Genomic DNA, 27,889 nt, shown 5'->3' with positions numbered 1-27,889 from the left:
GTCACCGGCGTCTGCTCTGCAAGCCAATCTCTGACGCGGTCAACACGAGACCTGCACGCGTCGCGCATTCCCCGATCGGTCGGAAATGTACTCTCAATGCAGTCCTCGAGTATTGACACCCCTCGGACTCGGACTCAAACACATCCCATGAACGTCGCAGGACCTTCGCAAAACGCACATATCACACCTCTTCCCTCATCCACCAGGTCCAAGCTACGGTCCACCCAAATTCTCACATCTTTGCCGCAACTGGTGTCTGAGCTTGTGCAGAACTCCTTGGATGCAGGTGCGCACACCATAGACGTAAGCCTCGACCCTGAGGAATGGGAGTGCTGGGTCCGAGATGATGGTGCGGGAATACCTCGAGATGGTCTTGCACTACTGGCAGGAGGTACTGAAACGGGGAGGTATGGTGGGTGTCCAACGACGAAAGAGAGCGAGTCGAAATGAGTAGCAGAGCTGAAATGGCGGTCAGGTACGTCCAAGGCGTATACACCTGCGTCATTGAACGAAGTCACTACGTTTGGCTTTCGCGGTGAAGGTAGTATCCCTGGACGTAGCTCAGCGACCCGCGTTCATGCAAGCCAACAGCGTTGGCCTCTATAGCCGACTTGTGCTGCCTTGAGATATCTTCTCGCACAAGGCACTCTAGCGAGACTTGGTCTGTCATCTTGAAGGTGCGCTCATGATCGTTGCAGAAACCCTACATGTTGGGAACGTTCCCACAGGGAGGTCAAACTTTGTACGCTGGGCCCTCAGTCCGATGGCGTAGGGAGTCTTCAGGAACAGTGGTGTCGGTCCGAGATGCATTCTACAACGTTCGTTAGTCAAATCCTCCTCCATTTATGCGCATATACTCATGTCCGCGAAGCTTCCTATCCGTAGACGGTCTCATTCGAGTTCGAGTCGCACCGTGGAGCTCGTCAAGAAAGAGGTAGAAGCATTCGCTCTGGTCTTCCCAGACGTATGCTTCTCGGTCGAGACGTCGAAGAAGAGCAAAGATAGCGTGCATGCCAAATCCAAAGCGCGTGTACTCACTATCCCGAAGGTTCTTCATACTAGTATCGTCCACAACAGCGCCTACTGAACATCCGTCTTCAGACCCAGTCAGTCCTAGCAGCTTTTCGACATCTATATGGCAAAGCACTTGCCAACGTGGGTTCTCCATCCAACTGTACCGGCGTAAGGTTGCTCATTGCTTGTTCCCGTAGCATGTAGAAGAGATCAATGAAAACCGCGATGACATGCGAATGGAAGGTTTCATCTCTCTCGAGGGTGCATACTCAAAGGTAACGTAATTGTCATACTTTGTCATTCACTGTGTCGATGCTCAATTCGCCCTGCAGAGTTACCAGTTCTTGTGTACGGACGTATTCTCACCTCGTTCGGCGAGGTTAAGCTGACCATCTCGTAGATGTCAACAAGCACCCACTCGAGACATGCGACCTACATCGCAGCGTTGATAGTATCTTTGCTCTTAGCTCATTCAGTAAGCACGTACGTTGCTGTCGTCTTGCTACATTCCGTATTCTACTCACAAATTGCTTGTCAGGCTTATGACGAGTCGGGCCCAACTCCAAGTCCTCGTCCAGGTAAGCTCAAGACTTCTACATATATCTACGCAGCCTGTCGAACTTGGAACTTCTGCCAGACGCTCGTCGTTCTCCGCGCAAGACAGAGAAGAAACCGGTCTATGTTCTGAACATCACCATACCACCACAACGTGTTGACAACTGCATCGAACCCTCGAAAGCTGCAGTTCAACTCCAGGTATGCGGCCTTTGCTTCGTATACTAGCGCATAGATGGCTTCCTCACATTATATGTATCTAGAACCCGGCATCTGTCTCAAATTTCCTGTCTTCCGTTGTGGAAGCCGTCCTAATCCGCCATAATTTCCTCATCCCCCGACACGATAGGGTCATACGCGAACCTACAACACCATCTCCCAGGAAGAGACGGAAGATGAACATAGAGGATGGAATGCATGCCTCATGCCTCGATCCTCGTTTGAATCGTTGCTCATCGCAGCCTGCTATCGGACACGCGCGAGAAGGTTCCGTGCCTTGGGTTAGATCGTCATCTCTCCCCCTAGCTCGGGAAAGTGGCGTGTTCGTTGGAGGCAACGACGACGCTTCTGACATACTATGGACCGATCCTGCAACAGGAGAGACCTTCGTCATCGACCCTCGCACAGGCAACTCCTATCCCCAGGTAGCACCTGCGGGTCCTACCCAAGACGACACCTCCGCCCAGCCCGTTGCCAGGTCGCGAAGGTCCTTAGGTACACTCGGTCGGGGTTCTGCGAGGGACGCCCCTGCGTGGATGACTGAGGCCCTCCAAGCCAACGAAGCATATCAACTCACCGAACCTAGTATACCCTCGGTGGCTGTCCCAACCGAGAGCGCGACACGGCACGCCTGTGACCATGGACCCACGCAATCCCAGGCCCGTCTCTTCGACAAGTTCACAGATAACGAGCGGCGGCACTTCACACCCTGGGACGCGCCACAGCTCGCGCGGTTCAGCCGGGAGGACCTGCGGACGGCGCGCGTCCTGGGGCAGGTCGATCGGAAGTTCGTGGCATGTATCATGCAGCCTTCGCGTTATCTTTCCAGCGGCGATGGGGTGGGGGAGCCGGGTATAGCAGGGCGAGTACTCGTGCTCATCGACCAGCACGCGGCGGACGAGCGGATCCGAGTTGAACGTTTCCTGAAGGACATCTGTGAAGGATTCCTGTCATACCGTGGGCGACCTGCGTCTGAAGATACACACGAAGGCGACCAAGACCGAGGCGGCGGTGGTGTACAGACGAGGAATATCAATCCTCCAGCGAACGTCCTGTTGACCAAGGTTGAGGCGGAGCGCATTGCTCTGTCGCAGGACGTACGCGAAGCCTTTGCGAGATGGGGCGTGGAGTTCGCGAGTGCTGCGGTAGCTCCTGAAGCTACACGCGCGTTCGATCGTGCAGACGAGGCCGCGTACGTACAAGTGGTCGTGAGGGCTGTCCCCGAGGTGGTCGCGGATAAGGTACGTAAACGCCACTCCTAGCTGGGGTGGATGCAAAGTGACATATTCCCTCTTGTAGCTGCTGTACGGAGACGATCTGCGCGACCTCGTGAAGGGTTATCTAGCCAAGCTCGAGACGGATGGGGTAGAAGGTGTGCTGCAGGCGGCGGGCAGCCAGATCGGACCCGCAGATGAGGGAGGTTGGCAGAAAGCCCTTCGGTGGTGTCCCCAAGAACTTGTTGATTTGATCAACTCGAAGGCGTGTCGAGGTGAGCAAATCGTGGACTACCGCAGTCTGAACTGACGACGGTGCTCTCAGGTGCTATCATGTTCAACGATACGCTGTCAATGGATCAGTGCATGGTGCTCGTCTCCAGGCTGGCCGAAACCGCATTGCCGTTCCAGTGTGCACACGGGAGGTGAGCTAGATAGCTCTTGTGACTGGACGTGCCGTGTGTGTGCTGAAGAAAGGACATGTCAGGCCGTCATTGGTACCGTTGTTGGACACAGGCGGAGCCGAGCTCTTTGACTCACGACCCGGAATCGACTGGAGCAAATGGGCCAGTGTACAGTAGTAAACCATTCATTACATGACTCGGATGTAACGGAGCCGGGAGGTATGTGACTACAGTACAGGCACCGGCCAGCGACCATGACCGCCGGTCTCAAAGATCTGGAGCGATAGAACTGGGGGGAGCTGGCCAGTGGGCATCGATGGTCTCTCAGGGTCTGGATGATGTCACGCGAGCATGTACAGCCATGACGTCATGTGGCCCGTCCCTTTATATACCTCTCCTAAGTCTCTCGCAGTCTCTACCTTGCATATTACCACTCACACCCGAACTCATCTTACTCGTGCACACCCCCACGAAACCCACGACCACACACACCATGGCCCGCGAGCTCACCAAGATTGTCTATAGCCCCTCTGTTGAGGCGAGCGAGGAGTACATCGTGATCGTCAATCCCGCAGAGGTACGCAGACGCGTCTTGATTCTGTTCGGGCCTAAGAAAGCTGATTGCTGTTGTACGTCCACGCAGTACAAGCGATGGAAGGATGGAGGTACGTGCTGCGTTCTCACCGGGTCAGGCCCGCCACTAACGCGATTTCTCAGACACGTAATACGCCCGTTTTGCTACCGCAGTGGCCCTGTGACTGACCATGCATGCTATCCAGGACCATCCCACTAGCCGAAGTCGTTGACTGTGAGTGGCTTTCGATCGATGTTCAGTCTTGGGATGCAGCTGACCGCGTTTCTGTTCGTTGATCAGCGTTCCAGGTTTTCTGGTCCAATCAGGGCGCACAAGGCCTGTTGGGACGGCCCTCGAATCAGCAGTTGGAGAACGTGTTCGGATCGTCGAAAGACGTCGACGTTGTCAAGCAGATCCTGGAGAAGGGCAAGGAGGAGTCTGGCAAGAGCATCCGGACAGGTATCGTCGGGAAGGACATGACGAAGGGGTCGATGACTATCGACACGAAGGGCAAGGGGCTCACTGGCATCTAAGCGTGCGCACACGGACGAGACAGACAGAGAAGGTATAAAGTGACGCAACTGAAGTGTATCAATCACCTTGTATTCTTGACGCAAACGGGATTATTGCTGTGATATATCTCTCGAGCGATAGTAGTGCCGCAGACGCCGGGCTGGGTGAGGTCATTGACTTTCTATGCCGTTCGATTGGGATCGGGCCAGGGGGGATATACATGCGGGGGTGCAGAGAGGCGGCGGTCTGGCCCTCCTGGAATCGCCCTTGCTTTCCATCTGCCCCCTTCCTCCGCTTTCCCCGCCGCACGGCTGAGCGCAGGCACATACACGATGCCCACCACGGTCGTTCTAGGCGCAGGCATCATCGGCCTTTCTACCGCACACTCTCTTGCCGCCCTTGCTCCCCCAGACCACAGAATTCACATCGTCGAGCCCGCACCCAAGCTTTTTTCCTCCGCCTCCGGTAAGGCGGCAGGCTTTATTGCCAAGGACTGGTTCGCGCCTGCCATCGCGTCTCTTGGCCGTCTCTCCTTCGACCTCCATCGTGATTTCGCCCAGAGCCACAATGGCCGCGCCCGCTGGGGTTTTTCTGAAAGCATTTCATACTCTCTCGATCACACCTATCAGCCCGCCGACTCCTCTTCGGACACCGACGCGCGCGCAGAGGGCGTCCAGGGCGCACCCATCTCCCAAGAGCCGCCCTCGGACGACCGGAGCTCCGATGCTCAGCAGTCCGCCCGTATCGATGACCGTCAGACGGACGTCTCTGGCCGCAGTGGGAGCCAAGGCGACAGTGGGCTAGACTGGCTGCTCACCAACCAGACCCGCGCGACTGCTGCAAGCTCGGAGACAGGGAGCAACGACACCGCGCCCTCCGCCTCATCCGAGGGCGCTACTGTCAAGCGCGATGACGTGCCTCGGTGGTTGCGCGCAAAGCCCGAGGCGCTTGAGGCGATCTCCGACAAGACCTCTACTGCCCAGGTGTACGTCCCTCGGGGTTATCTCTCATCTCCGCACACTTGTTAACCCCGTCGCATTGCACAGACACCCAAGAAGGCTGTGCGAATTCCTCCTTGAGCAGTGTCTCGCCACAGGCGTGATTCTCCATCACCCGGCCCGCGCGACAAAGCTTCTGAGGGAAGAGCATGACCCCAACGGGCGCACGCGCATCCGCGTCGAATACCTTGGCGAGAGCTCTGACAGCCCAGAGGCCCGGACCCGTGTTGTCGATATCCTTTGCGAGAGCTCTGACAGCCCAGAGGCCCGGACCCGTGTTGTCGATATCCTTTGCGAGAACATCGTGATTGCGGCCGGCTGCTGGACCCCGCAGGTCTACGCAACGCTGTTCCCTAACGCGAGTCGGATGCCGCGCATCACTCACCTCGCTGGGTATTCTGTGACTCTCAAGTCGAAGCACTGGCCGCCTGCCACGGGGCTATCCGACCAGGATGACACCCAAGTCCCTCGCGGTACATCGGTGGAGGAGTCTTCTTCATCCGCTCCGGCACTCCTTCTTCCAAGTCCGTGCCATGCTATCTTTACCGACGCGGCAGGGTTCGCCCCAGAGATCTTCTCTCGAGCCACGGGAGATGTCTGGGTCGGGGGCCTCAATCCGTCGAATGAAACTCTGCCGACGCTGCCGACCGACGCGCAGATCGATGCAACTCAGGTCGAGCGTTTGCTCGCGGTCGTGCATGCATTGTGTGGAGACGACGTTGAGGTGCGCAAGCAGTCTCTCTGCTTCCGGCCCGTGAGCGCGACAGGGCGCCCGATCATAGCACGTGTGCATGAGGCGGACTTGGGGGATGGTCTCAAGCCCGCGGGCTTGGACGGTCAGGGTGGGGTGTTCGTCGCGACCGGTCATGGGCCGTGGGGAATCTCCTTGAGCTTGGGGACGGGACGTGTCGTGGCGGAGATGGTGTTGGGACGTGAGACAAGTGCAGACGTGTCGGCGCTGTCGCGGTGGTAAGTTCTCGATTCGTTGGAAGCATAAGATGGGTCAGAGCGTCCCGAAGTATCTATGTTGATCTATCTAAGAGTTTTGGCTTGGTTGAACTCGGAGTCTCTGGTAGCGAGACCAAAATGGACCGGTCGATGAGGCTGCACTATTCTACTGCTCGTGGGTCTAGATCCTTCCTGCGTCCCTCTTTCCTCTCTGTACGCTTTCTGGTTGATGTCGGACTGCGTTTGATATACTTTCTATAGGGATGGCGTGTTCGACTACAGCACGCGCGCGATGACCCCGTGAACGCTCCGCGCGTGGGTTGCGAAGACACCTGGTGGAGGTCGCCTTCACGAACACTCCAAGCAGAAGCAGAAGCCCCATACCCCAAGTTCCACAAAACTTTCAAAAAGTCAACACAAAATTCAAAATAGCCGCATACATACAACATCGTAGCCCCCGCTATGTCCCTCGGGGCTCCCGGACGCTCGCGGATTCCACGCATTGCCACGCCCGTCAAGACTACGTATCGTGTGCAGTATGCATTCGACGTTATCGCGGTTCCTCTTCACTATCATTGACTGGTCCCTGATCCTTTCATTCGCAGATCCTATGATCCCTGGTTGCGCCGGCGCGATCGAACCGATCCTTGTCGCCGATCAGGCGAAAGGATGTAAAGTGGCGGCCGTGTACCCTCGTGGTGAGAGCTGCAGTGTTTGCCCATCTATGTCCGTCCAGTGCTGCTTGGCCAGTCATCGTTACCTGTTCATCGCCCCCTCACTTCACTTCTACTTGCTTGCTCTTGTTTGTTGCACGACTTGCCGTTTAATTACCCTGACGTTTACCTGATAGGCTCACACGAGTAGTAGGCGCTCTATCTGTTTCACATTGACTCTTGAATCTCAACTGGTAACCATCGTAGATGTTTCGCAAGATCCCCATCGCTGCATTCTCCCCTGATCATCGTTTGCCACAATATCGTCGGCCAGCCGTTTTCGTGAAACATACGGGGCTGCGAATGCTGGTCGAACTGTGGTTCATGGCCGCGTAAGTATCGTATATTATTGAAACACTACAGCATCGTACATCTCGGAAAGGTGGTTTAGATGGGTCCTACAGCTCGCCAACAAGCGTAGAATCGGTATCTTACACAGGATGTACGTCGTTAATGTGAATAAAAAGCCCCGGAGCATAGACAGGTTATGTCATGAGCCAGATTCAGAGACCATCGACCGAGCCTCGAGAAACAGCCGACGACCATCTACCACACTCCAAACATACTGTACATGGGACGCGTACGTCACAACCGCAACGCCTTGACCGCCTCGATTTCGGGGCCATCCGCATGGACAACCCTAACGCCCTTCTCCTCGAGTTGCGCACGCGTCTTCGCCCACCCCTCCACGCCCCCGACACAGCGCTGGCCCTCCTCGACAACATACGTCGCAAACCCGAGCTGCGCGGCGTCCAGCGCCGAGCTGACGACGCAAAAGTCGCCCGCGAGCCCCACGACGAACACGTCGGTGACGTCCGCCGCGCGGAGGCGCTCCTCAAGGTCGGTCACCGCGCTCGCGAGCGGGGGGTCGCGCAGCGGCGAGCGGAACGCAGAGTACATCTCGATGCGCGGGTCCGTGCCCTTGTGAATGACGGCGTCGATGCGCGCGTGGTCGAGCTCGGGGAGGAGCTCGTTTCCTGGGGTGCCGACGACGCAGTGCACGGGCCAGAGCTGCGTCTCGTACGTCTCCGCGGGGTTTGCGGGGTTCGCGATCGTCGTGGTGGAGACGAAGGGAGTCGCACCGGGATGGTTAGAGGCGAAGGAGACGTGGTCGGGCGGGTGGTGGTCCTTTGTGGCGATCTTGAGGACGAAGGGCAGCTTGAGGAGGTCGTTGAGGACTGGGACTATGTCGCGTCCTTCGTGGACGGCGAGCGACCCATTCTGTGCAGTGCATACGGTGTCATTTGTGGGCCCGGGACTAAAATAACAACAAGACAGCATACAGGAGGACAGAAGTCCTCTTGAACGTCGACGAGAATGAGCGCCGGACGGAAAATGGGAGCCACCAATGGCATCCTGTACAGGTACCGTTTCCTTTCAGCCAACGATGGTACTAACGACATAGCCCCATCAACCTACTTCGACCGATTGCGTATGGCTATGTGGTTAGTTGAGTGATGGGTAGGTCCAAGATCGCAAGCGCGCAGTGTGGCGATAACAATACGTCGCTTTATCAGTAGCACTCGGTGTTGCTGCGCGCGTAGCCAACGATTAGAATTACACGGGATGTAGTATGTATGCCGTTACTGACACGTAGGTGGATGCATCTACAGCCGGATGGTCGCACAAACCAAGACGTACTACAGCGTTAAATCGCAACATCGTCCTGCGGCAGCACTGTCTAGCGTGCGCCTGCAGTCTCTGCCCACTCCTTGCTCCCCATCTGCACGAGACGAGAACAGCACCGTGCGAACGCGAAGAGCTCTTCGTCTCCTGTGAACATTGAACTGGAACCGACCATGTCGCTGGATAGGCCCTGCAGCAAGGTATCGTTGATAAACCCATAGACCAGCGTAGATGCGAAGTACTCACAAGGTCATCCATGACGCTGCGCATGTGATCAGATATCTCGCCCGTCTTGGCGTTAGGGTCGTCTGAGAAGATCTGGTATATGGGGACCTCGGACGACACGAACAGCTTCGTCTGGGAACCGGAATCATTCAGCGAACGGTGCCTCGTTCCACTACAAGAGTAACTTCATACCTTGCTCTCATAACAGGCTGCGACCAGGGCTCGTCAATACAACGGAGTCACACAGGGGTCTGAATGCATGACGTACCATCAATGAATGTGATGAACCTTCGAGCCTGTTCACCATTCATCGTGAGTAGAAGAACAACAAAACAGCGCCATCTGAGACTCACCATGTCCTTCTGACCAAGACCCATCTTGGGCACATCCGTGACGAAGATCGTACCAAAGTTCTTGGTGATCTCGATGTAGTCCGCGGCGCTCATAGGCTTCCCGCACAGGTCCAGGAAGCCGAACTTTGCAACTGTGCTCGAGCTTTCTGGTACCACGATCTCGCGGCCCCATGTGTGCAGCTTACGGTTCGGGATGGCGGGGTCGGAAGGGTCAGAGGTGAACGCGCGGAAAAGCTTGTCTACCTCCGCTTTGTTCTCTGGAGTGAGAGGATCGTAGTAGACATGTGATAATGTCCGAGGTATACGACGGTAGTCTATGCGGAGAATGGGTCGAATGCTCCTCGCACGTAACATGAAGGGCTTACCAGTCCCAGAGTCAAGGTCGGTGACCTCAAAGTGCTCCTTCAGCAACTCTATACAAGGTATGAAGCTGGAGCGCTGGATACCGTTCTTGTATAACTCGTCTGGATGACGGCTTCACGATGTTAGACAGTAACATTGGAATTCTGTCTGAAGTGGAACTCACTTTGAGGTGATGACGCAGACAACACCGAAGTGTAGTAACTTCTCAAACAGTTGCCGTAGAATCATCGCGTCTGCGATATCCGTGACCTGCACGAGCAGCCAGTTCGCGTCGTATGAAACATGCATAAAGACGCTCACCGTACCTGGAACTCGTCAAAACACAAGACATACGCCTCCTTCGCGAGGTCACGGGCCACAGGTGGAATCGGATCACCTCCTCTATGTCCCAGCTTCGCCTTCATGGCATGTATACGTTTGTGCACGTCGATCATGAACGCATGGAAGTGCACGCGTCGCTTCTTGGTAATGTGCGCGGGAAGGGTGTTATAGAAGAGGTCCATGAGCATAGTCTTGCCTGTTCCGACGTCGCCATAGAGGTACAGGCCCTTCAGCATCTGTTCAGGTGGCACGATTGGGGATGCGGCGAGCTGGCCGGTGAAGAGGCGAGATAGCTATGTGATGACGCTGTACGCTCGTGTCACTAGTTACATGTAGGGTGTAGAAGACGCGACGCACGAGTGATGTCGAGCTCGGGGTGTGCGAGATGATGGGCGGCGTGTACTCAATGAGCTCATCATGCAACCTCTGCAGCTTCTGGATGATCCGCACTTGGTGGTCGTCTGGTCTCAGTACACCAGAGTCCACGAGCTTGTAGTACTGCTGGAGCGGAGATAGTGCGAATGCTGAAGAGATGCCTTCAGCATCTTGGATGAGGGCACGGCGATGGCATACGCACCTGGCGTCGAAGAAGCTGGTATGTCTCTAACATGCAGGTCTCGCCCTCCGCTGAACGTCTCGACCTTCTCCTTCTGGATGGCCAGAGTCGAGTTGGGTCTACACCTCGGGGGAGCCACTGACCGGGCCGCTGGTCGGAATGCGGAATAACGACCACGCGCGCCAGAGAGCGCTCTCCGCTGCAGCGACGCAGAAGATAGTCTGAGGCTAGAGTATCGCATAGAGTGTCCAGAAGGTGGTATAAACAAGGGAGCGAAGCGGCCGTAGATATATAAGCAAAAGACCAAGGCAAGTGACCAGAGACCAGCTGCGGGTTGTCGCTCAGGCAGTTTCTCCGAGCCGAGCCGTCCCCGCACCGCATAATATAAGCGCCTGTGGGTCACAAAATCTCATGCATCTCTCCAGGAGCGCTCAGGAACACACTCGTTCTCTACGCGTTTTGTCCCGACACGGGCTCGGATGGGTCTGCCTCCTCGAGCCATCGGACATGACAGGACGACCAGCGGTTCATGAGGCGGTTTTTTATTACAACACGACCTCCGAATAGATCCTATACATCGGTGCTTCCGCCTAACCTACATGTCCGCGCTGAAGATGTTGATGGAATCGCGAGTAGCTCCCGATGAGGTCACAAGGAGATTGTCCTGTAAGACGCACATCTTCAGTGTCAACTCCGGTAGGGATTTTCAACATGGACTGACCGCGCAAGACGACCCGAGGTTTGCACTGCCAATCCAACCGGGCTCCCAATAGACTTATCCATATATTTCAGCCTGGCGTCCTTGGATAGTGGATTGGAAACTGCAGTACGTACAAATACCCTGACCCAGGCCATTTGGAAGACCATCCAAGACATTCTTGATGTCATTCGTCCAGGTCTCTTGGCCGCTGGTCGAGACCGGGATGCTGGGCTCCGTCAGCTGCACGCCCGAGCAGCTCACGGGCCAGTCCGTCTCCGCAACCACGATCGGCTTTCCATAGTTGTTGGCGAGGTTTGTGAGAGACGACTCCAGGTTGTTTAATGTTGCACCAGAGTCGTAGAATGGGTAGAACGAGACGCCGATGATGTCGACCTGACTGGCCTGGAGAGCGCCCGGGACGTACACCCCGGAGAACCATGAGTTGAGCCCGGACCAGTCCCACCCGTTTGCAAGGTGGATGAGGATCTTCGGATTGCCCGCAGCCTTCGCCCCATTGATCGCAGAATGGAGGAGCTCGGAGAGAGGATGGAAGCCGGCCGACGAGGTTTGGCCTACGGGCCAGAGCATGCCATTGTTGATTTCGTTGCCCACCTGTAGCAAGTAAGTTTCATTTCATCCTCTCGCTGTTTTGCAGCCTGCGCTACGTGGGCGGTCCTATCATACGCACCTGCAGAATATCGATGGGAGTGCCCTGGTTCGAGAAGCTCTGGACGAGGTTCAGCGTGTAGCTGCGGAGAAGCAGAAGCACTCGTGTCAGCGTGTGCTTTGCATTGACAGGTTGCAGTCACATACTTGTAGATCTGGGTGTTGAGTCCGTCTAAGTTGGTGGGCCATCCGGATGGAATCGCCTGTTTGCCCGGGTCGGCCCCTTTGCAAGAACCTAGTCAGGACGCAGCATAAAAGCAGAGATGTCGGGTGAACATACAGGTGTCGCTGTAGTGCAGATCGATTATCAACGTCATACCGGCGGCCTTGACGCGCTTTGCGAGTGCAAGGCCATATTGCAAGTTGTAGTCGCCTGCGGTCCAGATCCGGATGCGGGCGGCGTTCATGCCGTGGTTCTCCAGGATCGTCTCGAACGACTGCACTTGGCCATTGTCGCTGTAGTGCACCCCTTGTTTCTCTAATACCGCAAGAGAGGATATGTCCGCGCCATGGTAGGTCAGCGCGCTGGTCAGACACGAGAAGGAGAGTAGGAGGATAGGGAGGAAAGCCAACATGTTGCCTGCCGACATCATCGGTTCCCCATGACCGACTTATATATGCCCTCTGGATGTTCCATGCACGTTGATAAGACGTTGCGTTCCGGGGGCTTTCTCCAAAGGCACTGAGGATTCGGCGCCATGATGTACTGTTCCGGGCGTAGACCAGATGACGGTGACAGAAATCTCAAAGCGATCCTCGCGAGCCGGCGGGACCGAGAAGTAGCATCACGGGGCACCAAGAGCAAGGAGCCTTGGGCGGTTCGTCGCAGCTTATTCGCCAAATAATTCTGAGGCCACTGCAGCTTGCCACCTGGTCTCGCCATGTGATCGAGGAAACCGTGGAATAAACGCGGATAGCACTGCTCGACGGTCCGACGGATTAGCAAGCATTCGTGGATATCCAGAGATGTATCGACGTACCACTCCCGACTTTTCTCCTGTGTGGGATCACTGCGCCGTGGTTGTAGTAGTAGCACCTGCTGCATTCAAGTCCACGACCGTTCAGAATGCATACAATGGCGTGACATATGACCTCATCAAGGTCGAGAGGGCCAGTGTGCGACTTGCACAACTTGAGAACCAAGGAGCTCCAGGCTTTCACGAATGAGTGTGCTCTGCGTTGAGCTGAGTCGGGGCTAAGTCAGTGGTCGACGTTCCAAGATGCACGCCAGTGGTGGCAGTGCTAAGTTGAGAGCTTGAGAGCTCGCCATGGTGGCGTGGGCGCTTCGTGAATTCCTGCTTGGGACAGCTCCGTGTGCTAGTAACCGTGTTGCGTCTCTCCTATCAAGTCTTAACGCTTCTTCCCGGCGTCCGTCGTGTGATCCATCACGGCGCATGGACACCGTTTGCCCGCCATGGGGAACCTGCTCTGTTATCAGAACACTCGCTCGCAACGTTCTCGCATCGACCTTTGCTGTGGTGGGCGTTTGGTACCTCTGATCGTAGGAACAGTTGACAAGAGAAGCACGCCGACGCGCCCCAGCATCTCTAGATTCTCGTAAACGTAGATTCTCCCCCCTGGTATCTGTCTCTTTACCTCCCTCACCGCCTCGGAGGCCGTCCGAAGCTGTTGGGTTCCAGGACAACGTACGTACCCATGCTGCGCCCGCAACGGCGCCGCAATTTGGTCTCATCCGTACTTCGGGAGGGTCCCGTGTCTGTCTGCCCCAGCGCCCCCAGCACTCTGGGTACATGACCTACGCCGCGGAGAGAACCAGGCCCTTGGCCAGCTAAAATATCGATGCGCCCACGGCCTGCGACCGCGTGAGTGGCGACGACTTCTCGCGCGCTGTCGCAGTTGAACTGACACAGCTCCAGTTGAGGAGGGCCAATACATGACTGATGTGTCTCGCAGATAGCGGTGTTGAATACAATCCTGCGGCCAACGTCCGGCCACTGTCGGAGGCGATTTCCAAATCCCATAACCAAAGGGGATCCTGCCCCAGCAGCTGGCGTAGCTGCCGCATCGGGCAGGTGCGAGAAGCCAAGAAGCATACCATACGCGGTACTACCATTTCCAAGTTGGTCAGAGGGGATTGGCATGTACATTCCGTTGCACGCCCAGCGCGACAGGACATCAGCTTATCCAGAAACAGAAGCCCGCGTCACCACTAGCCATCGTCTGGCGCCTTCAGAAGCTTCAATCCCCGTATATAAGAGGGACACCATGCTCGGGTCTCACCCGGTCTCACTCCTCTCCTCTCTCCCCAGTTGTCCACCCGTCTGGACTCATCAACTCCTCCACAATGTTGGCAACCATCGACGACATCAAGGACAAGTCCTTCGACTACATTGTATGCGGTGAGTGCCCGCCTCGCCGCTTGCTTTTTGCTGCTCGTCTTTGGCTTCATGTCGCTGATATCGCCTGCTCTCGGACACAGGTGGTGGTGTGCGTCTCTTTATCGCCGCTGTCTTGATAGACTCTAACGCGTGTGTGCAGACCGCCGGTCTCACTGTCGCAGCGCGCCTCAGCCAGGATCCCAATACCACGGTTCTCGTCTTGGAAGCGGGTGCTGCCAATGTGGGCGACATGGCGATTCGTGAGTATTGACATCCGTTTCCGATCATTAAGCTTCTACAAAGCCAAAATCTCCAGTCCGTCCGGCCTCCTATGGTAGCCACTTCGGCAACCCCGCCTATGCTTGGGATCACAACACGGTACGGCTGTTCGTCTATCAGTTGCGTTCGTTGCATTCTGATAGAAGGGATGCATATAGGTCAAGCAGAAGCTGACTGCAGACAGCTCGCACTTGTGGGCGAGGTGGGTATATGCGCTCTGTCCTTGCGTCATCTCATCTGTGGACCGCCGACAGAGGCAAGGGTCTTGGCGGAAGCTCAGGAATTAACTATCTCTGCTGGATTAAGCCTCCAGCAGAAGATATCGATGGTAGGTGACTCGACAAAGTCGCCCTATGCCTATATGCTCACATTCCCGTGCATAGATCTCGAACGTCTAGGAAACCCCGGATGGAACTGGAACAACTTCGAGAAGTACATTCAGCGTACTGAAGGGTGAGGGTGAGATCTGGGCGTGGTAAGATGTTTCTGAACCCCTGCCCTCAGGTTTGTGCCTCCAAGCGAGGACGTACAGCTCCGCAAGGGCCTGAAGGTTGACACCTGGAACATGGGAGTCGAAGGTGAGTATATATGATCCGCGACACTTGCACTCGTTGGATTGACCTTGTTAGGCCCTCTCTCAATTGCTTATCCCGGGACTATCGATGACGGGGAACAGAAAGTGCAAGAGGTAGGCCTCCATCGAGATTCGATTGAACCCGTGCTTGCTGACGACGCATGTAGACACTCATTAACGCCGGCTTATCTGCCGCGCCAAGGCCGGTAAGTTACCTCATCATCACAAATGCTCGGATGTTGAGAACCATGTTTGCGTCCAGATGAACGGGCAGGTCAGTACATCTTACAGAGCGCATGATTGGTGTTGCATTGTTGACAATGCCTTGTGCAGCCTCAGGGAACCTACTTCGCGCCACTCACGTATGACCCGAAGACGCACACTCGTTCTTACTCTGCGACAGTACGTGACATCTCCTGCTTTCTTCTACGATCCATGTGTATTGACCATGCCTCAGGCGTTCTATCTCCCCAACCAAGACCGTCCGAACCTCACCGTGCTCGTCAAGGCGCATGTGAACCGAGTCATCCCGGCTGATAACCAGTCTGGATTCGTTGCTGAATCTGTGGAATTCAAGCACGAGGATGAGACCTACCGCGTGCGTGCGAAGAAGGAGGTTATCCTCAGTACGGGGTCAGTATAAAGCAGCAGCAGCATCGCGAACGTGATTGACAACGCGTCATCTACCTTCCAGTGCCTTAAAGTCGCCGCAAGTTCTTGAGCTCTCTGGTATCGGCAATCCGAACCTTCTGCGCAAAATTGGCGTTCCTACGAAGGTCGATCTACCCGGTGTTGGGACCAATGTTCAAGAACATATGATCGTCGGCGTAAGCTTCGGTGAGTAGACCGCTGTTTCTGACCTTGCCACTGTATCGCTGACGTGGAGACTAGAGCTTAAGGACGACGTCAAGTTCGACACATTGGACCTCTTGGGCGATCCTGACGTCGCCGCTAAGCACCTGGAACTTCAGTAAGTATTCTTGCACTATGTCACGATGCCCATGTCTTATTTTCACCTAGCTCGGCGGGAGAGGGCCTCTTTACAACCGGTATCATTGGGTTTGCGTTCGCGTCTCTTGACAAGGTCACACCTAGAGCAAACGAGATCATCCAGGCGACCGAAGCCAAAGTGATGATGAACGCCAACAGCTACCCGCCTGGCTTGTTGGAACAATATAAGATTTCTCTGGAACGACTGAAGAACGGCGTAGGGTGCGAATTCATCACCTTCCCAGGCCTCAACTCGGGCCCCAGTAAGTCCCATTTGCAGCGGCACGCTTTCCGAACACTAACGGTATCCCGTCTCAAGACCCACCGGAGAAGGGGAAGCGCTATATCTCGTTCTTCGTCGCAATGAATCATACCTTCTCTAGGGGTACCATCGTATGTGTACCTCCACTTCACTCGTGCTCGTCCAACTCATGTCTCTGCAGCACGCTACGTCGAAGGATCCATCGGTAGATCCGGAATTCGATCCTCGCTATTTCGACGAGGAAGTAGGTACGTGTGACATACTTTTGCTGCCCCCCTCTTCCTCTAATAAGCTATTCAGACTTGCAGGTTTGGGTCGAAATGGTCAAGTTTTGTAGGAACCTACGCAACATTTCGCCACTCAAGGATATGACAAGTGGGTTGGATGCTCCTTAACTGTCATCGGAGACTGATTATCTTGGCAGCGAAGGAGCACAACCCCGGGCCCAATGTGCAGACGGACGAACAGATCGTCGGTGCGTCGCTATGATGTGATGAGTGTGGAGGGGGTCAAACTCATCACGCATTATACAGACTGGATCAAGAAAGTCATGTCGACTACGTGGCGTACGTTCACCAAATCCTACACTTTTCAGACTGATCCATCGCTGAGGGTGTCTCTCGCACGCTAGACACTGCCGGCTCTTGTTCCATGTTGCCCAAGGCCAACGGTGGTGTCGTTGACCCTGAACTCCAGGTCTGTGCATGTCACTTCCTATGGTATACAACTCCTCATTCAGTGTCGGCAGGTATACGGCACCAAGAACCTCAGAGTTGTCGACCTTTCTGTGCTTCCCTTGCACATTGCGGCTCACCCTCAATGTGGGCGAACCCTTTTTGCAATCAAGTTCAATGCTGACTTCTTGTGTGCCTAGCGACCGTATATGCAATTGCAGAGCAAGGTACGTTGGACGACTGTACACGAGAAGCGAATCTGAGATTGTTTTGTAGGTGCCGACATCATCAAGGGCAAGTTTCAGAGGCTGTGAGATGGTCGCGTCATCCAAGGTCTCCCTGCGTGTGCTGAAATCGGCGTCGTATGTGGCCCCTTCTCGTCTATAGAGGGAAGTTGGTTCGCTCTCGCTATTGAGATGTGTTGTGTACGTTTAGATGGAGTCTCATGGACTTTCATGCATGTCGTTTGTACCACGAGTCGTCGGGCGACCAGCGCTCCGTGGGATTCGGGGATTGCCATCACATGACGTAAACGCTTCTCTGGCTTCGCGCCCGACATCCGTTTGCGCGAATTGCCATCCATCCTGTTCGTTGCACTCTAGGCTACCGCTACCACCTGGAAGAACATCTACTTGACAACCAGAATATAGTTGCTACGTCACCCGGCAAAAATGTCGGTCCGCAAAGCTTCCAAGTGCGTCGCAATACTCAAGGCGCCAAGTTTGGTGCTTACCTGGTCGGCCAGAGGGAAGAAGAGGGCGGTGGAGGAAACTTTCAGCGAGGACGAACATCTCAGTGAGCCTTCCTCATCCACCAGTATGAAAGCACCTAGGTCTGCACGAGCTCGCGAGAAGCAACCTACTACTGCTCCTGCGAAGAAACGTATGTACCTCAATCTGGGAACTGTACAATATCATCCTCATTTCCTTCCAGCCAAACGTGCCGAAACGCGCAACTGCCCGGTATGCGATGAGCCCATACCACTACGGCTTCTCGGGAAGCATGCGGACTTGGAATCGGAGAGATTGGATGAGATTATAGGTTGCATTGGGTCTACGGAGGTGCTCGAAGAGGCTGAGCCAGAAGACGGGTGCGTACTTGTCGCTTGTGCATACGAACTCACCATTTCATCCCGAGACGCGTTGCAATGCACGTCAGGTCGGCTCGTACGCGACGGTCAGCGTTGAAGGCGCGGCAACACCTGAGGCCAGGTTCGTCCACCACGGCTGAGGCGTCGCTGGAGGAGACCATGAAGACTGTGCGGACGCTCAAACGACATAGGAAGCAGCGACATGCGAAGCTGCGCGAGCTCACACGCGAGGATGAGGAAGGAGCATGGTGGGAAGGGAGGCATCGCGGCGAGGCCGTAGAAGGAGATGGGATGGTCTGCCCAGTGTGCTCGAAATTTGTCCCAGGTGACGTGGATGTGGTGGAGGCGCATGTGGACTCGTGTCTAGCATACGAGAGGTTACGACACGAGGAGGAAGAAGCGGCACGGGGAAGGAATGGGAGAGGAAGTGCAGGCATCGACTTGGATGGTGATGGTGATGTGGACGTGGAGGGGGATGTTACGTTCGGGGTCATGGAGGGGGTGAGCTTTCGAGGTGCGTACCATGTCATTTCGTGACCAGCAACATGCGTGAACACCCTCCCAGGTACTGGTTTCGACATCCGAAACCGCAACGACCAAGACGTGGATGACGATATTGACGTGGATGGAGAGGATGACGCGCTCTTCGGTGCGCCTCAGTTCACCGAGCAGGATGTTCTTGCCCCGCCAGAACTGGCCGACGCGGGCGGAGTACAGTCGGATGCTGATACCGAAGAGGACGTGGATGTCAATGGCGATGCGGTAGCCTCTTCAGGAGGCAGTCCACAGCGAGAGCCGAAGAAAGGGAAGACTCTACACGACCTCGTCGCGGAGGGCAAAGTCGTGCGGAAGCACATCGAGGACGCGAAGCGGACTATGGAAGAGGTGATAGGGGTGGGCGATGCGGAGAAAGTCGACCTAGCGGTAAAACTGGCGCGGAGGACAGGGGACCAGGACGCACTCGTCCGTGCCTTGGAGAGCAAGGTGCAACTCCTAGTGAGTGGACTCCGTCAAAATCATTTCAGCAGTCTCTGACAGGAGCTCGTAGGAGTCGACCAAGGTATCTTCATCCACGTCACTGCTCTGTCGCATCTGTTTAGATCCTTACACGGAGCCCACTGTTTCGACCGGGTGCTGGCATACGTGCTGTCGCGAATGCTGGCTACGATGTCTGGGCTCGACGAAGCTGTGTCCCATCTGCAAGAGGATCACGGGGGCAACCGACTTGCGAAGAGTGTATTTGTAGACATCTTTCATTAATCCTGCTGTCGTTTGCTGTTTTCGTATTGCTGGTCTCCTCGTGTATATTGCCGACTGGGTGCTGTTAATACGACCTGTTAATACAATAAGTGACATGTCGTAGCGTGCATGGAGTTGTATGTAAGGTAGTCATATCTGGCCTTGCCATGTCCTCACTTTCAACGCCGACACTCAAACCATACCTGAGGTAGGTTACAGTGCGGAAGACTTCGGAGCGTCGAAGACGCCACCACAACGTATATAATCACATAGCGCACAACAGAAGACGGCGTACTCACCGAATCAGACTATACGATGCCCTCGTCGATCCAATCACGCACAGCAGCAGTCTAGAGGAGCGGGCTCGAATTATAGTGCCGTGAATATAGTATATACAGCGTTACAGGCGAGATTACGCAAGGGGACTGATGAGCCTGCGAGGGAGGGTCGGCATGCGCATATAATGGGAGACACGTAGCCACTCACTTGATCAAGGATGGTTGTGGGTTGCTCCTCGTGTACCCGACGTAGATGATGAAGGGAATCCAGCCATAGTGGACGACAGTCTGCAATATGCGTGTCGGGGTGAGTGTGGTGACGATGGTTGCGAGTGACTTGTCATGGACATACGCGTGCCAGGTCAACGGCCTTGATGATTCTCTCCTGCAAATATATTGAGCCTGCATATACGAAGTCATGTATGAGTCGCTGCGCACCTTTGTCTCTTCTGAGGGCATTTTGGGCGTGGACAGGTGATGGACGTGGAGGGAGGCGTAGAGAGCAGTACCGGGCGTTGCCGACAACTTTTTGGACAGCATGGGCGCTTGTAGCATACAAGCATCGGTTCGCCGTCCTCGACCTCTACACTTGCCAAAATGCCTCTCGGGCCTCCCTCCTCTGCGGTCTTTATCCAAAATGCTGCGCCTGGGTTCATCTCAACACCAGGGTGAGTAACGGGTATTGAATACAGGCAAGCATTGCTGATACATCCCACGCGATCGCTCAGGCGCACCCCTACCTCCGTCTCGGTACATCCTGTAGCCCTCTTCTCGATCTTGGACCACTACCTCCGCAGAACGGATGCACAGGAGCGCGTCATTGGGACTCTCCTTGGGACGCGCTCGGATAACGGCGAGGTTGAGGTCCGCTCGTCGTTTGCCGTGCTCCATAGCGAGACGGCAGAGCAAGTAGCGGTCGACATGGAGTACCACCGGACGATGTACGACCTCCACCATAAGGTCCACCCCAAGGAGGTCATCGTTGGATGGTGCGCTCATAAGTGCTCTATCCTCTTGGCTGTCCATCTGACTTGGTGGCTCAGGTATTCTACTGGGTCGAATTTGAACACCTACTCTGCCCTCATCCAAAACTTCTATTCCCAAGAGACTGCGCCACACCAGGCCATTCACCTGGCACTCAACACTGGCATTGAGGAGGGTCAGCAGCCGGGTGTCCAGGCCTATGTCGGGTGCGTTCGTTTGGCGGATTACCTTCCTCGTATGAGATTTTACCGACATGCACTGTGTAGATCACCAGTTGGCGTGAACCCGAAGCCAGAAAACTGTGTATTTGTCCCGATTCCTTGCGAGCTCCGCTTCAATGATGCGGAGCGCAGTGGTCGTAAGTGCCTCCCTCCTCCCCCGTCCGAACTGGACTGACCATGATGTACAGTCGACCTCCTCACCTCCAACCTCTCCCAAACCGGCAATGCTACCTTCACAAACCCCACAAGTGACCTTGAGCTCCTCGAACGCTCCCTTGTGTCCGTCTCCGAAATGCTCGATCGCGTCCTCTCCTACGTTCAATCAGTTTTGTCCGGGGAGGTGAAGGGCGACGCTGCAGTCGGCCGGTACCTCATGGATGCACTCGGTCCCAGCACCGAGGACCTCGAGAAGGGCGAGTTTAACTCCCACCTCCAGGTACGCCTATCCATGCTTTTTCCGTGGTACCCAGCATCTAACACTCAGTACAGGATACCCTCATGGTCTCGTACTTGGCCAACCTCGTGCGGTCACAAGCGGAGGTTTCGTCACGTCTGGCGTTGGTAAAGGCGTCGTAGTTGCAAGATCTTGTATCCTATATCGCGGGTATTGTTGTATCTATAGCGGACGCGCGTGTAGTGCTTAGCTGTTGAAAATGCGCGAATGCTGCAGATCGTGCCGGGCTGCCAGTATCTCTCCGAGAGGCCAAGTCATCGCGGGACCGCGAATCACTTCCTCATCCGCATCCTCCTTCCCAACTTCACTCGACTTTGATAGACCGGTGTCCAGATGTTTAGATCGCGACATCTCCGCGTCGACCAGAGGTCGAACCGCATGCAAAAGTAGCTGCTGGGCGGCGTATGGTCCAATGGTATTGAGGCGCACGGAGGACGACAGAAGGCTGCGTGCTTGCAAGAACAGATGAAGGTACTGGCTGCGTTCTATTGGTCCCATACAGGTAGAACATCGGTATATCACAATGAGATATGTAGAAGTAGCATGATGGTGTTCGCTCGTACCAACAGACAACCCCAGTGCCGCCGTGAGCACTCCCCAGCAGATCGGAAGATGCCCGTGCGTCCCCTCTCGCCGCACAAGGAGCTTGAGACGATCTACGAAGGACGCAGCTCGACCATCTGCTCCGGAGTCCACGGACGTCTCTAGATGTTGCGAAAGGCGAGGTTTCGCAAATCCTCTTGAAAAGAGCGTCAAAAGCGCGACCCCCTGCGTTTTGGATGCCCGCCTCGCGATATGATTGAGCGTCATGGTCTCGTAGAGTTCGTCCAGTTCCTGGACGCGGGCCATCGCGCAGTCCATAGCGTCATCCGCAGACGCGTTCGTGTCCTGCAGCGCACCCTCGATTGCGCGATGTGTATCGAGCACGAACGGCAGCGCAGAATGCCCGTATGTGGAGAGGCTGTCGCGGAGGAAATTGACAGTGTAATCCATCTTGTCTGGTGATGTGGTCGATGATGAGGAGAGGTTGGAGAAGAAGCCGTGTGTCACATATGACTCGAGACCAGCGGATGCAACGAAGGAGCCTGTAGGCAGGTTGCTGTCGGAGAGAAGGAGGAGAATGTACGCCTCATGATCGCTGTCCATCGTGTCTGCGTTGTCCGAGAGAGAGTAAGAAAGAGCTGTTGTACCGCAGGCGCTCAGACGCGCTCGCGTCTCAAGGTCGCGCAGGGTGGCGCGTCTCGTCTCGGCCACCACCTTTGCTCTTGACTGGAACTCTGCCGGTACGGGCAACTGCCCACCATTCACAAGCATAATCGCGGACACGAATTTTCACGACGGAAATAACGAGGATATACGGCCACGATGGGTGCGTCGCTTGCCACCCCTCCTGAACCGGGCCGCGCTGAACTGCCTCCTCAGATTCGAGCGTATCGAAACAGCTTGTGGACAAGATGTACGAGAAGCGGAAGGCTGCCGCATTGGAGCTAGAGAAGTGAGCAGCTAGCTTGATGTTTGCGCATGAACGAGGATCCCAACCGTATGTCACAGGCAAATTCGGGAGTGTCACCAGCAAGGAGACCAGCGCCGTATATCCCAAATCGTTGACCAGCTCGTGGAGATGTTCAGCAACCCTTCCAATCCACTGCATGTACGAAACGGTGGTCTCATCGGTCTCGCGGGCACTGCAATTGCTCTCGGTGTCGACATCGCGCCATACATGGAGAAATTCGTTGAGCCGCTGCTCATTTGCTTCACCGACCCCGAGAACAGGGTGCGCTACTTCTCCGCGGAGTGTCTGTACAACATCGCGAAGGTTTCCAAAGGAGAAATATTGGTGTACTTCAACCCTATCTTTGACGCACTCAGCAAGGTGCGTGGGCACATTCGCCTGTTTCCAGCTGAGATGCGAACCCATACCAGCTCGCTGCAGACTCGGAGCTGTCGGTCAAGAATGGCGCGGAGTTATTGGACCGTCTGCTCAAAGACATCGTAGCGGAGACCGCGTCTGTATATATCCCTCAATATCCCGAGACGGAGGCGGCCAGACGGAAGGCAGACGAGGCGAGCGGCATCCTTGTCCCACATCCCGACGATGTCGCCAATGGCGCGGATATCGGGCGTGCGCGGAAGGCGTTCTCTCTGGCACACTTCATACCCCTACTATCCGACAGGATATACGTCCTCAGTCCCTTCACGCGAAGTTACCTCGTCTCCTGGATAACCGTGCTGGACTCGGTCCCGGAATTGGAATTGATCACGTATCTTCCAGAATTCCTCGACGGGCTTTTGTGAGTCACCTTCTCCATTATTTTCGCGAGTCTTGTATCTTACTGCTTATACAGGAAGTACCTCTCGGATCCGACCGACGATGTACGAGTTGCCACGGACAGCCTGCTTGCAGACTTCCTGCGCGAGATTCGTGAGGTTACCGTCGTGCAGAAGCGGTCGGAGGAACAGTCCAAGGCGAAGAGGGAGGTCGCTAGTGCAGAGCAAGCTCGACGTATCGACGGCGAGAAGGACAAGCTTCCTGACATCACAATGGACCATGCAGAACGTGCACCATTTCTCTCTGAGAATGACGAGGTCTTCGACAACGACCTGGAAACGCCAGAAGAGAGGCAAGAGGAGCAAGAGCTGCGCGATACTGGTGGTGAGATATCGCGATCTCCTACGTCTCGGCTCTGTCATTAATCTTCTTACAGCATGGATACCTGGCCAAGGTGTCAGGATAGACTATGCGGCCATAGTCGAGATCCTTCTGCAGCAACTGGATGACCAACGTAGGTCCCCCTCAGTGCACCTTCCATTCTAGAATGCAAACAGTTTTTCCACAGATGACGAAATTCAGCAATCTACCGCCTTGCGGTGGTTGGCTGAGTTCTTGCATATCAATCAGGACGTCATGATACCCTTCGCTCCTCGACTCATCCTCGCAATACTCCCTAATCTAGCGCATGATGTGCCAATGATTCAGTCTGCTGCCATTCGCACGAACCAGGCCCTCATGAACGTAATCCAGTCATTACCTTCACCGCAGGACCCGCTTCCCTCAACTCGTCAGAATACCGACAAGTCATCGACCGCATCAATTGCCATCCCTTCCTCGCCAACGCCCGCGCTTCCATCGTTAGCACCATCTCGACAAGCCACCGCCAAAGATGGTGGGGCACAAAGTCGGGATGTCAGCTCACCCGAATCACCACCGGAAGCCACGATTCAACAAGCTACTGAGCGTCAGCCGACATCCACGTTGACATCTCAGATGAAAGCTCGTTCCGCGACCGTGTCCTCGGAAACCGCGCCACGGACATCGTTGCCACCCGACAACGCCGCTCAAGCACAGGCTCAGAACAGCCGACCCGAGTCCCCAATATCTACTATCAGTGTCCTGCAAGTGCAGCAGTCCCCGGAGTCGTCCATGCTACAAGAGAAGGACCAGATAGACTATCAGGCAACGGTCAACGCGCTCACAATTCAGTTTCTGAGCGAGCACGAGGAGACACGGGTAGCTGCTCTTAAGTGGCTAATCATGCTGCATCAGAAGGCGCCGAGGAAGATCCTAGCCATGGACGACGGAACGTTCCCTGCGTTGTTGAAGACACTGTCGGACTCTTCAGAGGAGGTACCTATATTGGTTGGCCTGGTAATCTCAATCTGCGCTAATGAACCGACTCTCAGGTCATCAAACATGATCTGCAGCTGCTTGCGCAGATCTCGTCGAGCTCAGAAGAGGGATACTTCAAGCTATTTATGAACAATCTCCTGGAGCTGTTCAGCACTGATCGTGGTCTGCTTGACTCGCGTGGGAGCCTGATCATCCGGCAACTATGTCTCAACTTGAATACCGAGCGGATCTACAGAACGTTCGCTGAGATTCTCGAGAAGGAGGAGGACCTCGAGTTCGCAAGCGTCATGGTGCAGAAGCTGAACATGATCCTCATCACGTCACCTGAGCTTGCAGACTTCCGACGGAGGTTGAAGAGTTTAGAGACGCGGGTGAGTGATATACACGGATGATGCTTTAGGAGAAGGGCGCTCATATGCGGAACAGCAAGATGGACAGGCGCTGTTCACTACATTATACAGATCGTGGTGTCACAACGCTGTTGCTGTCTTTTCACTGTGTCTACTTGCTCAGGCCTACGAGCATGCATCAAATCTACTCTATATATTGTACGTGGATGACATCCTGTGTCCTGAAATCTCCACTGACAGAACGTCTGCATAGCGCCGACCTCGAAATCACAGTGCAGCTACTGGTCCAGGTGGACAAGCTTGTTCAGCTCATTGAGTCGCCGGTGTTCACTTGTGGGTAGCTCAGACTACCTTCGCGTCGTCAGCATTGCTCATGTGTCGCGAAGATCTACGGCTACAGCTACTAGAGCCCGAGAAATACCCTCACCTGTTCAAGTGTTTGTACGGGTTGCTCATGCTGCTACCCCAAAGTTCCGCCTTCCTCTCGCTTAGGAACCGGTTGAACGCGGTGAACTCCGCTGGTTTCCTCCACATTGCACCGAAGTCGTGAGTTGCTATAAATTTCACCGTGGCCACGCATGTGTTAATCGGTTGCCAGAAATATCGGTAACCTCTCGTCAACACGATCGAAGCTGGGGCGAGAAGACATCAAGTGGCAGGAACTCTTGCAGCACTTCCGCGCGGTTCAGATGAAGCACGAGAAGGCCCGCCGACAGGCCCTCGGCACCGATATCACCTCCTTTTCCAACTATCCCTACACGAACGGCGGCACCGACAACGTGAAGCCACCCACACCTCCCTCCGGTCCAGCCTCGGGCGCCATTCCTCATGCCCCTCCGACGCGGCGGAAGGCTGGAGATGGACCGCTTAGGCCACCCTCGCGCTCGGGAGGGATGTTATCACCGCTCAATCCCAAAGCCCGTGCGCAGAGCGGGTTGGCTAACAATATGGTCCCGGGGCCGCAACCACCTGGTAGCCCGACAACACAGGCCACACCGATGCAGTCGAAAGTGAAGAGGACGCTGAGTCTGAGTCGGAAAACATGACGAAGGCGGGGATGAGTGTATATTGTTAACGATTATGACACGATGCTATGAACACCATACGTTTGTATCTATCTGCACGTTTGTTTGCTCTAATGTCTTCATCTTGGGGTGTCCCCTCTGACAGAGTCGTGCACAAGTGTGGTTGTCTGGTTATTAGTATTACCGCTTGAGCGGACAACAGACACTCCTAGAGTACTGATACACAATCTTCCATTGTACATTACTGACCGATATATTGCAGTGCGTATAGAGACGGTCAGCTCTTGGATGTGGGTACGCGGAAGTTCTTCCTAATGGCAGCGATGTCCTCATCGGTCAGCCCCACAACCTTCTTGAGGTATTCAGCGACACCTCCGTAACGTTCGTCCAACATACGAAGGAAGGCAATCATGGTCTCATGCCTAAACATGTACCGGGTGAGTATCATGTGATAATAGGCCAGGAAATGCTAACCTTGACGAGAGCATGTTCAACGCGCCTTCTGCATTGGCCTGGAAGAATGGCACCTTGGCCAGTCGAGCCATGACCATTTCACGGGCAGGCTCGCGGCCGACGCGCGTCAAGGCGTAATCTCGCGCTATAGCCTCGTCATCTACGCCGGCTAGCTGCCATTCCCGTAAGTAGCCTACACAGCACAAATGCGGAAAACGTCGTACCTTGAGGAGTATGGCCGCCAATACGCCCGTGCGATCTTTGCCAGCTATCGCAGCAAACCCCGCGTCAGGTCAGCGACACGATGAGATACGGAGGTCGAAATACCGGTACAGTGGAAGAGGCATCCCTCGTCCGGTCTATCTCTTATGTGGCGGAGGACAACGCCGAACGCAGGACCTGCGTTGTCTAATATTTGCGAGTACAGTTCCATGAAGGCCTTGCTTGGTCGTCAATGCATCGCGGCGGGAGCGAGTACCGGCACTCACCTCAACCTTCCCGCTCGCGTACAATTCAAACCGTCTGAGGACAAACATGAGCAACATCGTGCGGGACATACCGGCAACACGCACTTTGCCATCGCCTCCGGGCTGTAGTCTTCCGTCTTGAAGACAGGTACATGCACAACTTCTACCCCTTCTATATCTGGTATGGGAGTCTCGTATTTCCGCATCTCTGTCTCGGAGCGGAGGTCGTAGACGGTGGTAACACCCAGATCTCTCAATTGCCGTACACCTATGCACGATCGCATTGACACCAGAGCGAGCTGAACGGAAGCAGAGATCAAAGCGCACCTTCTTCCGTGATATGCGACACCTCTCCAGCTCGATATACAAGTCCGGGTTTGGTTATGAAACCTTGCTGGTCTGTAGGATATGCTCCGAGGTCACGAACGTTGACGACACCGGAGATGGCAACGAAAGGCCGGCGAGAGAGCTGCTCGGCCACATATGCGGGGTCGAGGGGCCCGAGATCCATGGTAAAATAGCGCTGCTATGGAAGGGAAGGCGGACCCGGAACGGAGGGGCGGGGATTGAGTGAGACGACAACGCAGGCGAGCACTTCGGGAGGCGCGCGCCATCCACGC

General features: G+C 55.2%; 14 protein-coding genes across 14 annotated transcripts; 8 read left to right on the top strand and 6 right to left on the bottom strand.

Annotated features, from left to right (window-relative positions):
- Positions 1–127: 127 nt before the first annotated feature.
- L226DRAFT_529339 (uncharacterized protein) lies at positions 128–3,849 on the top strand. The gene is made up of 15 exons (XM_067679584.1): positions 128–412; positions 476–541; positions 592–677; positions 729–818; positions 872–1,048; positions 1,102–1,155; positions 1,212–1,289; positions 1,347–1,362; positions 1,415–1,497; positions 1,553–1,592; positions 1,652–1,770; positions 1,833–3,029; positions 3,088–3,277; positions 3,328–3,427; positions 3,490–3,849. The coding sequence occupies exons 1-15, from the start codon at positions 148–150 to the stop codon at positions 3,581–3,583; spliced, it is 2,655 nt and encodes an 884-aa protein (XP_067541457.1). The 5' UTR covers positions 128–147; the 3' UTR covers positions 3,584–3,849.
- A 50-nt stretch (positions 3,850–3,899) lies between these two features.
- L226DRAFT_565711 (DUF1960-domain-containing protein) lies at positions 3,900–4,513 on the top strand (the record flags this gene model as incomplete). Its single annotated transcript, XM_067683827.1, has 4 exons — positions 3,900–3,983; positions 4,050–4,071; positions 4,200–4,214; positions 4,281–4,513. The coding sequence occupies 4 exons, from the start codon at positions 3,900–3,902 to the stop codon at positions 4,511–4,513; spliced, it is 354 nt and encodes a 117-aa protein (XP_067541456.1).
- Positions 4,514–4,825: 312 nt separating this feature from the next.
- Positions 4,826–6,464, top strand: L226DRAFT_452784 (nucleotide-binding domain-containing protein; the record flags this gene model as incomplete). The annotated part of the gene is made up of 2 exons (XM_067675090.1): positions 4,826–5,478; positions 5,540–6,464. 2 exons carry the CDS (start codon positions 4,826–4,828, stop codon positions 6,462–6,464), a joined length of 1,578 nt encoding a protein of 525 aa, XP_067541455.1.
- A 396-nt stretch (positions 6,465–6,860) lies between these two features.
- L226DRAFT_123279 (uncharacterized protein) lies at positions 6,861–7,475 on the top strand. Its single transcript, XM_067672210.1, has 2 exons — positions 6,861–7,302; positions 7,360–7,475. Exon 1 carries the CDS (start codon positions 6,978–6,980, stop codon positions 7,284–7,286), a length of 309 nt encoding a protein of 102 aa, XP_067541454.1. The 5' UTR covers positions 6,861–6,977; the 3' UTR covers positions 7,287–7,302; positions 7,360–7,475.
- On the bottom strand, positions 7,476–8,625 carry L226DRAFT_549641 (isochorismatase family hydrolase). Its single transcript, XM_067682695.1, has 3 exons — positions 8,572–8,625; positions 8,436–8,508; positions 7,476–8,373 (listed from the first exon to the last, which is right to left on the bottom strand). Exons 2-3 carry the CDS (start codon positions 8,505–8,507, stop codon positions 7,738–7,740), a joined length of 708 nt encoding a protein of 235 aa, XP_067541453.1. The 5' UTR covers position 8,508; positions 8,572–8,625; the 3' UTR covers positions 7,476–7,737.
- A 49-nt stretch (positions 8,626–8,674) lies between these two features.
- L226DRAFT_529335 (AFG1-like ATPase) lies at positions 8,675–10,914 on the bottom strand. Its single transcript, XM_067679583.1, has 10 exons — positions 10,618–10,914; positions 10,398–10,564; positions 10,025–10,333; positions 9,883–9,968; positions 9,722–9,831; positions 9,357–9,670; positions 9,272–9,299; positions 9,196–9,212; positions 9,025–9,135; positions 8,675–8,968 (listed from the first exon to the last, which is right to left on the bottom strand). Exons 1-10 carry the CDS (start codon positions 10,835–10,837, stop codon positions 8,834–8,836), a joined length of 1,497 nt encoding a protein of 498 aa, XP_067541452.1. The 5' UTR covers positions 10,838–10,914; the 3' UTR covers positions 8,675–8,833.
- A 238-nt stretch (positions 10,915–11,152) lies between these two features.
- On the bottom strand, positions 11,153–12,880 carry L226DRAFT_476940 (arabinogalactan endo-1,4-beta-galactosidase). Its single transcript, XM_067676728.1, has 6 exons — positions 12,243–12,880; positions 12,110–12,185; positions 11,985–12,045; positions 11,431–11,908; positions 11,318–11,370; positions 11,153–11,260 (listed from the first exon to the last, which is right to left on the bottom strand). The coding sequence occupies exons 1-6, from the start codon at positions 12,553–12,555 to the stop codon at positions 11,192–11,194; spliced, it is 1,050 nt and encodes a 349-aa protein (XP_067541451.1). The 5' UTR covers positions 12,556–12,880; the 3' UTR covers positions 11,153–11,191.
- A 1,387-nt stretch (positions 12,881–14,267) lies between these two features.
- On the top strand, positions 14,268–17,394 carry L226DRAFT_453680 (alcohol oxidase; the record flags this gene model as incomplete). Its single annotated transcript, XM_067675142.1, has 25 exons — positions 14,268–14,322; positions 14,403–14,410; positions 14,462–14,561; positions 14,618–14,679; positions 14,739–14,782; positions 14,835–14,908; positions 14,964–15,033; positions 15,085–15,158; positions 15,210–15,268; positions 15,322–15,360; positions 15,417–15,428; positions 15,488–15,556; positions 15,612–15,787; positions 15,849–15,991; positions 16,046–16,124; positions 16,175–16,407; positions 16,464–16,537; positions 16,588–16,654; positions 16,707–16,781; positions 16,831–16,881; positions 16,940–16,972; positions 17,038–17,102; positions 17,155–17,227; positions 17,281–17,307; positions 17,357–17,394. 25 exons carry the CDS (start codon positions 14,268–14,270, stop codon positions 17,392–17,394), a joined length of 1,800 nt encoding a protein of 599 aa, XP_067541450.1.
- Positions 17,395–17,510: 116 nt separating this feature from the next.
- Positions 17,511–19,504, top strand: L226DRAFT_123143 (uncharacterized protein). Its single transcript, XM_067672209.1, has 6 exons — positions 17,511–17,774; positions 17,826–17,962; positions 18,014–18,170; positions 18,239–18,684; positions 18,736–19,166; positions 19,219–19,504. The coding sequence occupies exons 1-6, from the start codon at positions 17,752–17,754 to the stop codon at positions 19,414–19,416; spliced, it is 1,392 nt and encodes a 463-aa protein (XP_067541449.1). The 5' UTR covers positions 17,511–17,751; the 3' UTR covers positions 19,417–19,504.
- A 317-nt stretch (positions 19,505–19,821) lies between these two features.
- L226DRAFT_565705 (Tom7-domain-containing protein) lies at positions 19,822–20,227 on the bottom strand (the record flags this gene model as incomplete). Its single annotated transcript, XM_067683826.1, has 4 exons — positions 19,822–19,843; positions 19,896–19,975; positions 20,040–20,072; positions 20,126–20,227. 4 exons carry the CDS (start codon positions 20,225–20,227, stop codon positions 19,822–19,824), a joined length of 237 nt encoding a protein of 78 aa, XP_067541448.1.
- Positions 20,228–20,257: 30 nt separating this feature from the next.
- L226DRAFT_529329 (Mov34-domain-containing protein) lies at positions 20,258–21,584 on the top strand. The gene is made up of 6 exons (XM_067679582.1): positions 20,258–20,355; positions 20,416–20,676; positions 20,731–20,877; positions 20,938–21,029; positions 21,081–21,328; positions 21,382–21,584. The coding sequence occupies exons 1-6, from the start codon at positions 20,285–20,287 to the stop codon at positions 21,466–21,468; spliced, it is 906 nt and encodes a 301-aa protein (XP_067541447.1). The 5' UTR covers positions 20,258–20,284; the 3' UTR covers positions 21,469–21,584.
- On the bottom strand, positions 21,533–22,492 carry L226DRAFT_565703 (uncharacterized protein; the record flags this gene model as incomplete). The annotated part of the gene is made up of 2 exons (XM_067683825.1): positions 21,533–21,831; positions 21,910–22,492. The coding sequence occupies 2 exons, from the start codon at positions 22,490–22,492 to the stop codon at positions 21,533–21,535; spliced, it is 882 nt and encodes a 293-aa protein (XP_067541446.1).
- A 110-nt stretch (positions 22,493–22,602) lies between these two features.
- On the top strand, positions 22,603–26,642 carry L226DRAFT_476929 (ARM repeat-containing protein). The gene is made up of 12 exons (XM_067676727.1): positions 22,603–22,715; positions 22,769–22,841; positions 22,898–23,219; positions 23,270–23,637; positions 23,692–23,999; positions 24,052–24,129; positions 24,184–24,971; positions 25,028–25,345; positions 25,401–25,522; positions 25,578–25,657; positions 25,711–25,870; positions 25,923–26,642. The coding sequence occupies exons 1-12, from the start codon at positions 22,712–22,714 to the stop codon at positions 26,368–26,370; spliced, it is 3,069 nt and encodes a 1,022-aa protein (XP_067541445.1). The 5' UTR covers positions 22,603–22,711; the 3' UTR covers positions 26,371–26,642.
- On the bottom strand, positions 26,503–27,842 carry L226DRAFT_498652 (uncharacterized protein). The gene is made up of 7 exons (XM_067677681.1): positions 27,597–27,842; positions 27,375–27,537; positions 27,291–27,324; positions 27,130–27,241; positions 27,027–27,070; positions 26,824–26,975; positions 26,503–26,771 (listed from the first exon to the last, which is right to left on the bottom strand). The coding sequence occupies exons 1-7, from the start codon at positions 27,778–27,780 to the stop codon at positions 26,627–26,629; spliced, it is 834 nt and encodes a 277-aa protein (XP_067541444.1). The 5' UTR covers positions 27,781–27,842; the 3' UTR covers positions 26,503–26,626.
- Between the last annotated feature and the right edge of the window lie 47 nt (positions 27,843–27,889).

The sequence above is a fragment of the Lentinus tigrinus genome (genome assembly GCF_003813185.1).
Source record: "Lentinus tigrinus ALCF2SS1-7 unplaced genomic scaffold L226scaffold_2, whole genome shotgun sequence".
Lineage (NCBI taxonomy): Eukaryota > Fungi > Basidiomycota > Agaricomycetes > Polyporales > Polyporaceae > Lentinus > Lentinus tigrinus.
The sequence above is the reverse complement of the archived record's forward strand: the minus strand, read 5'-3'. Positions and strand labels throughout refer to the sequence as shown.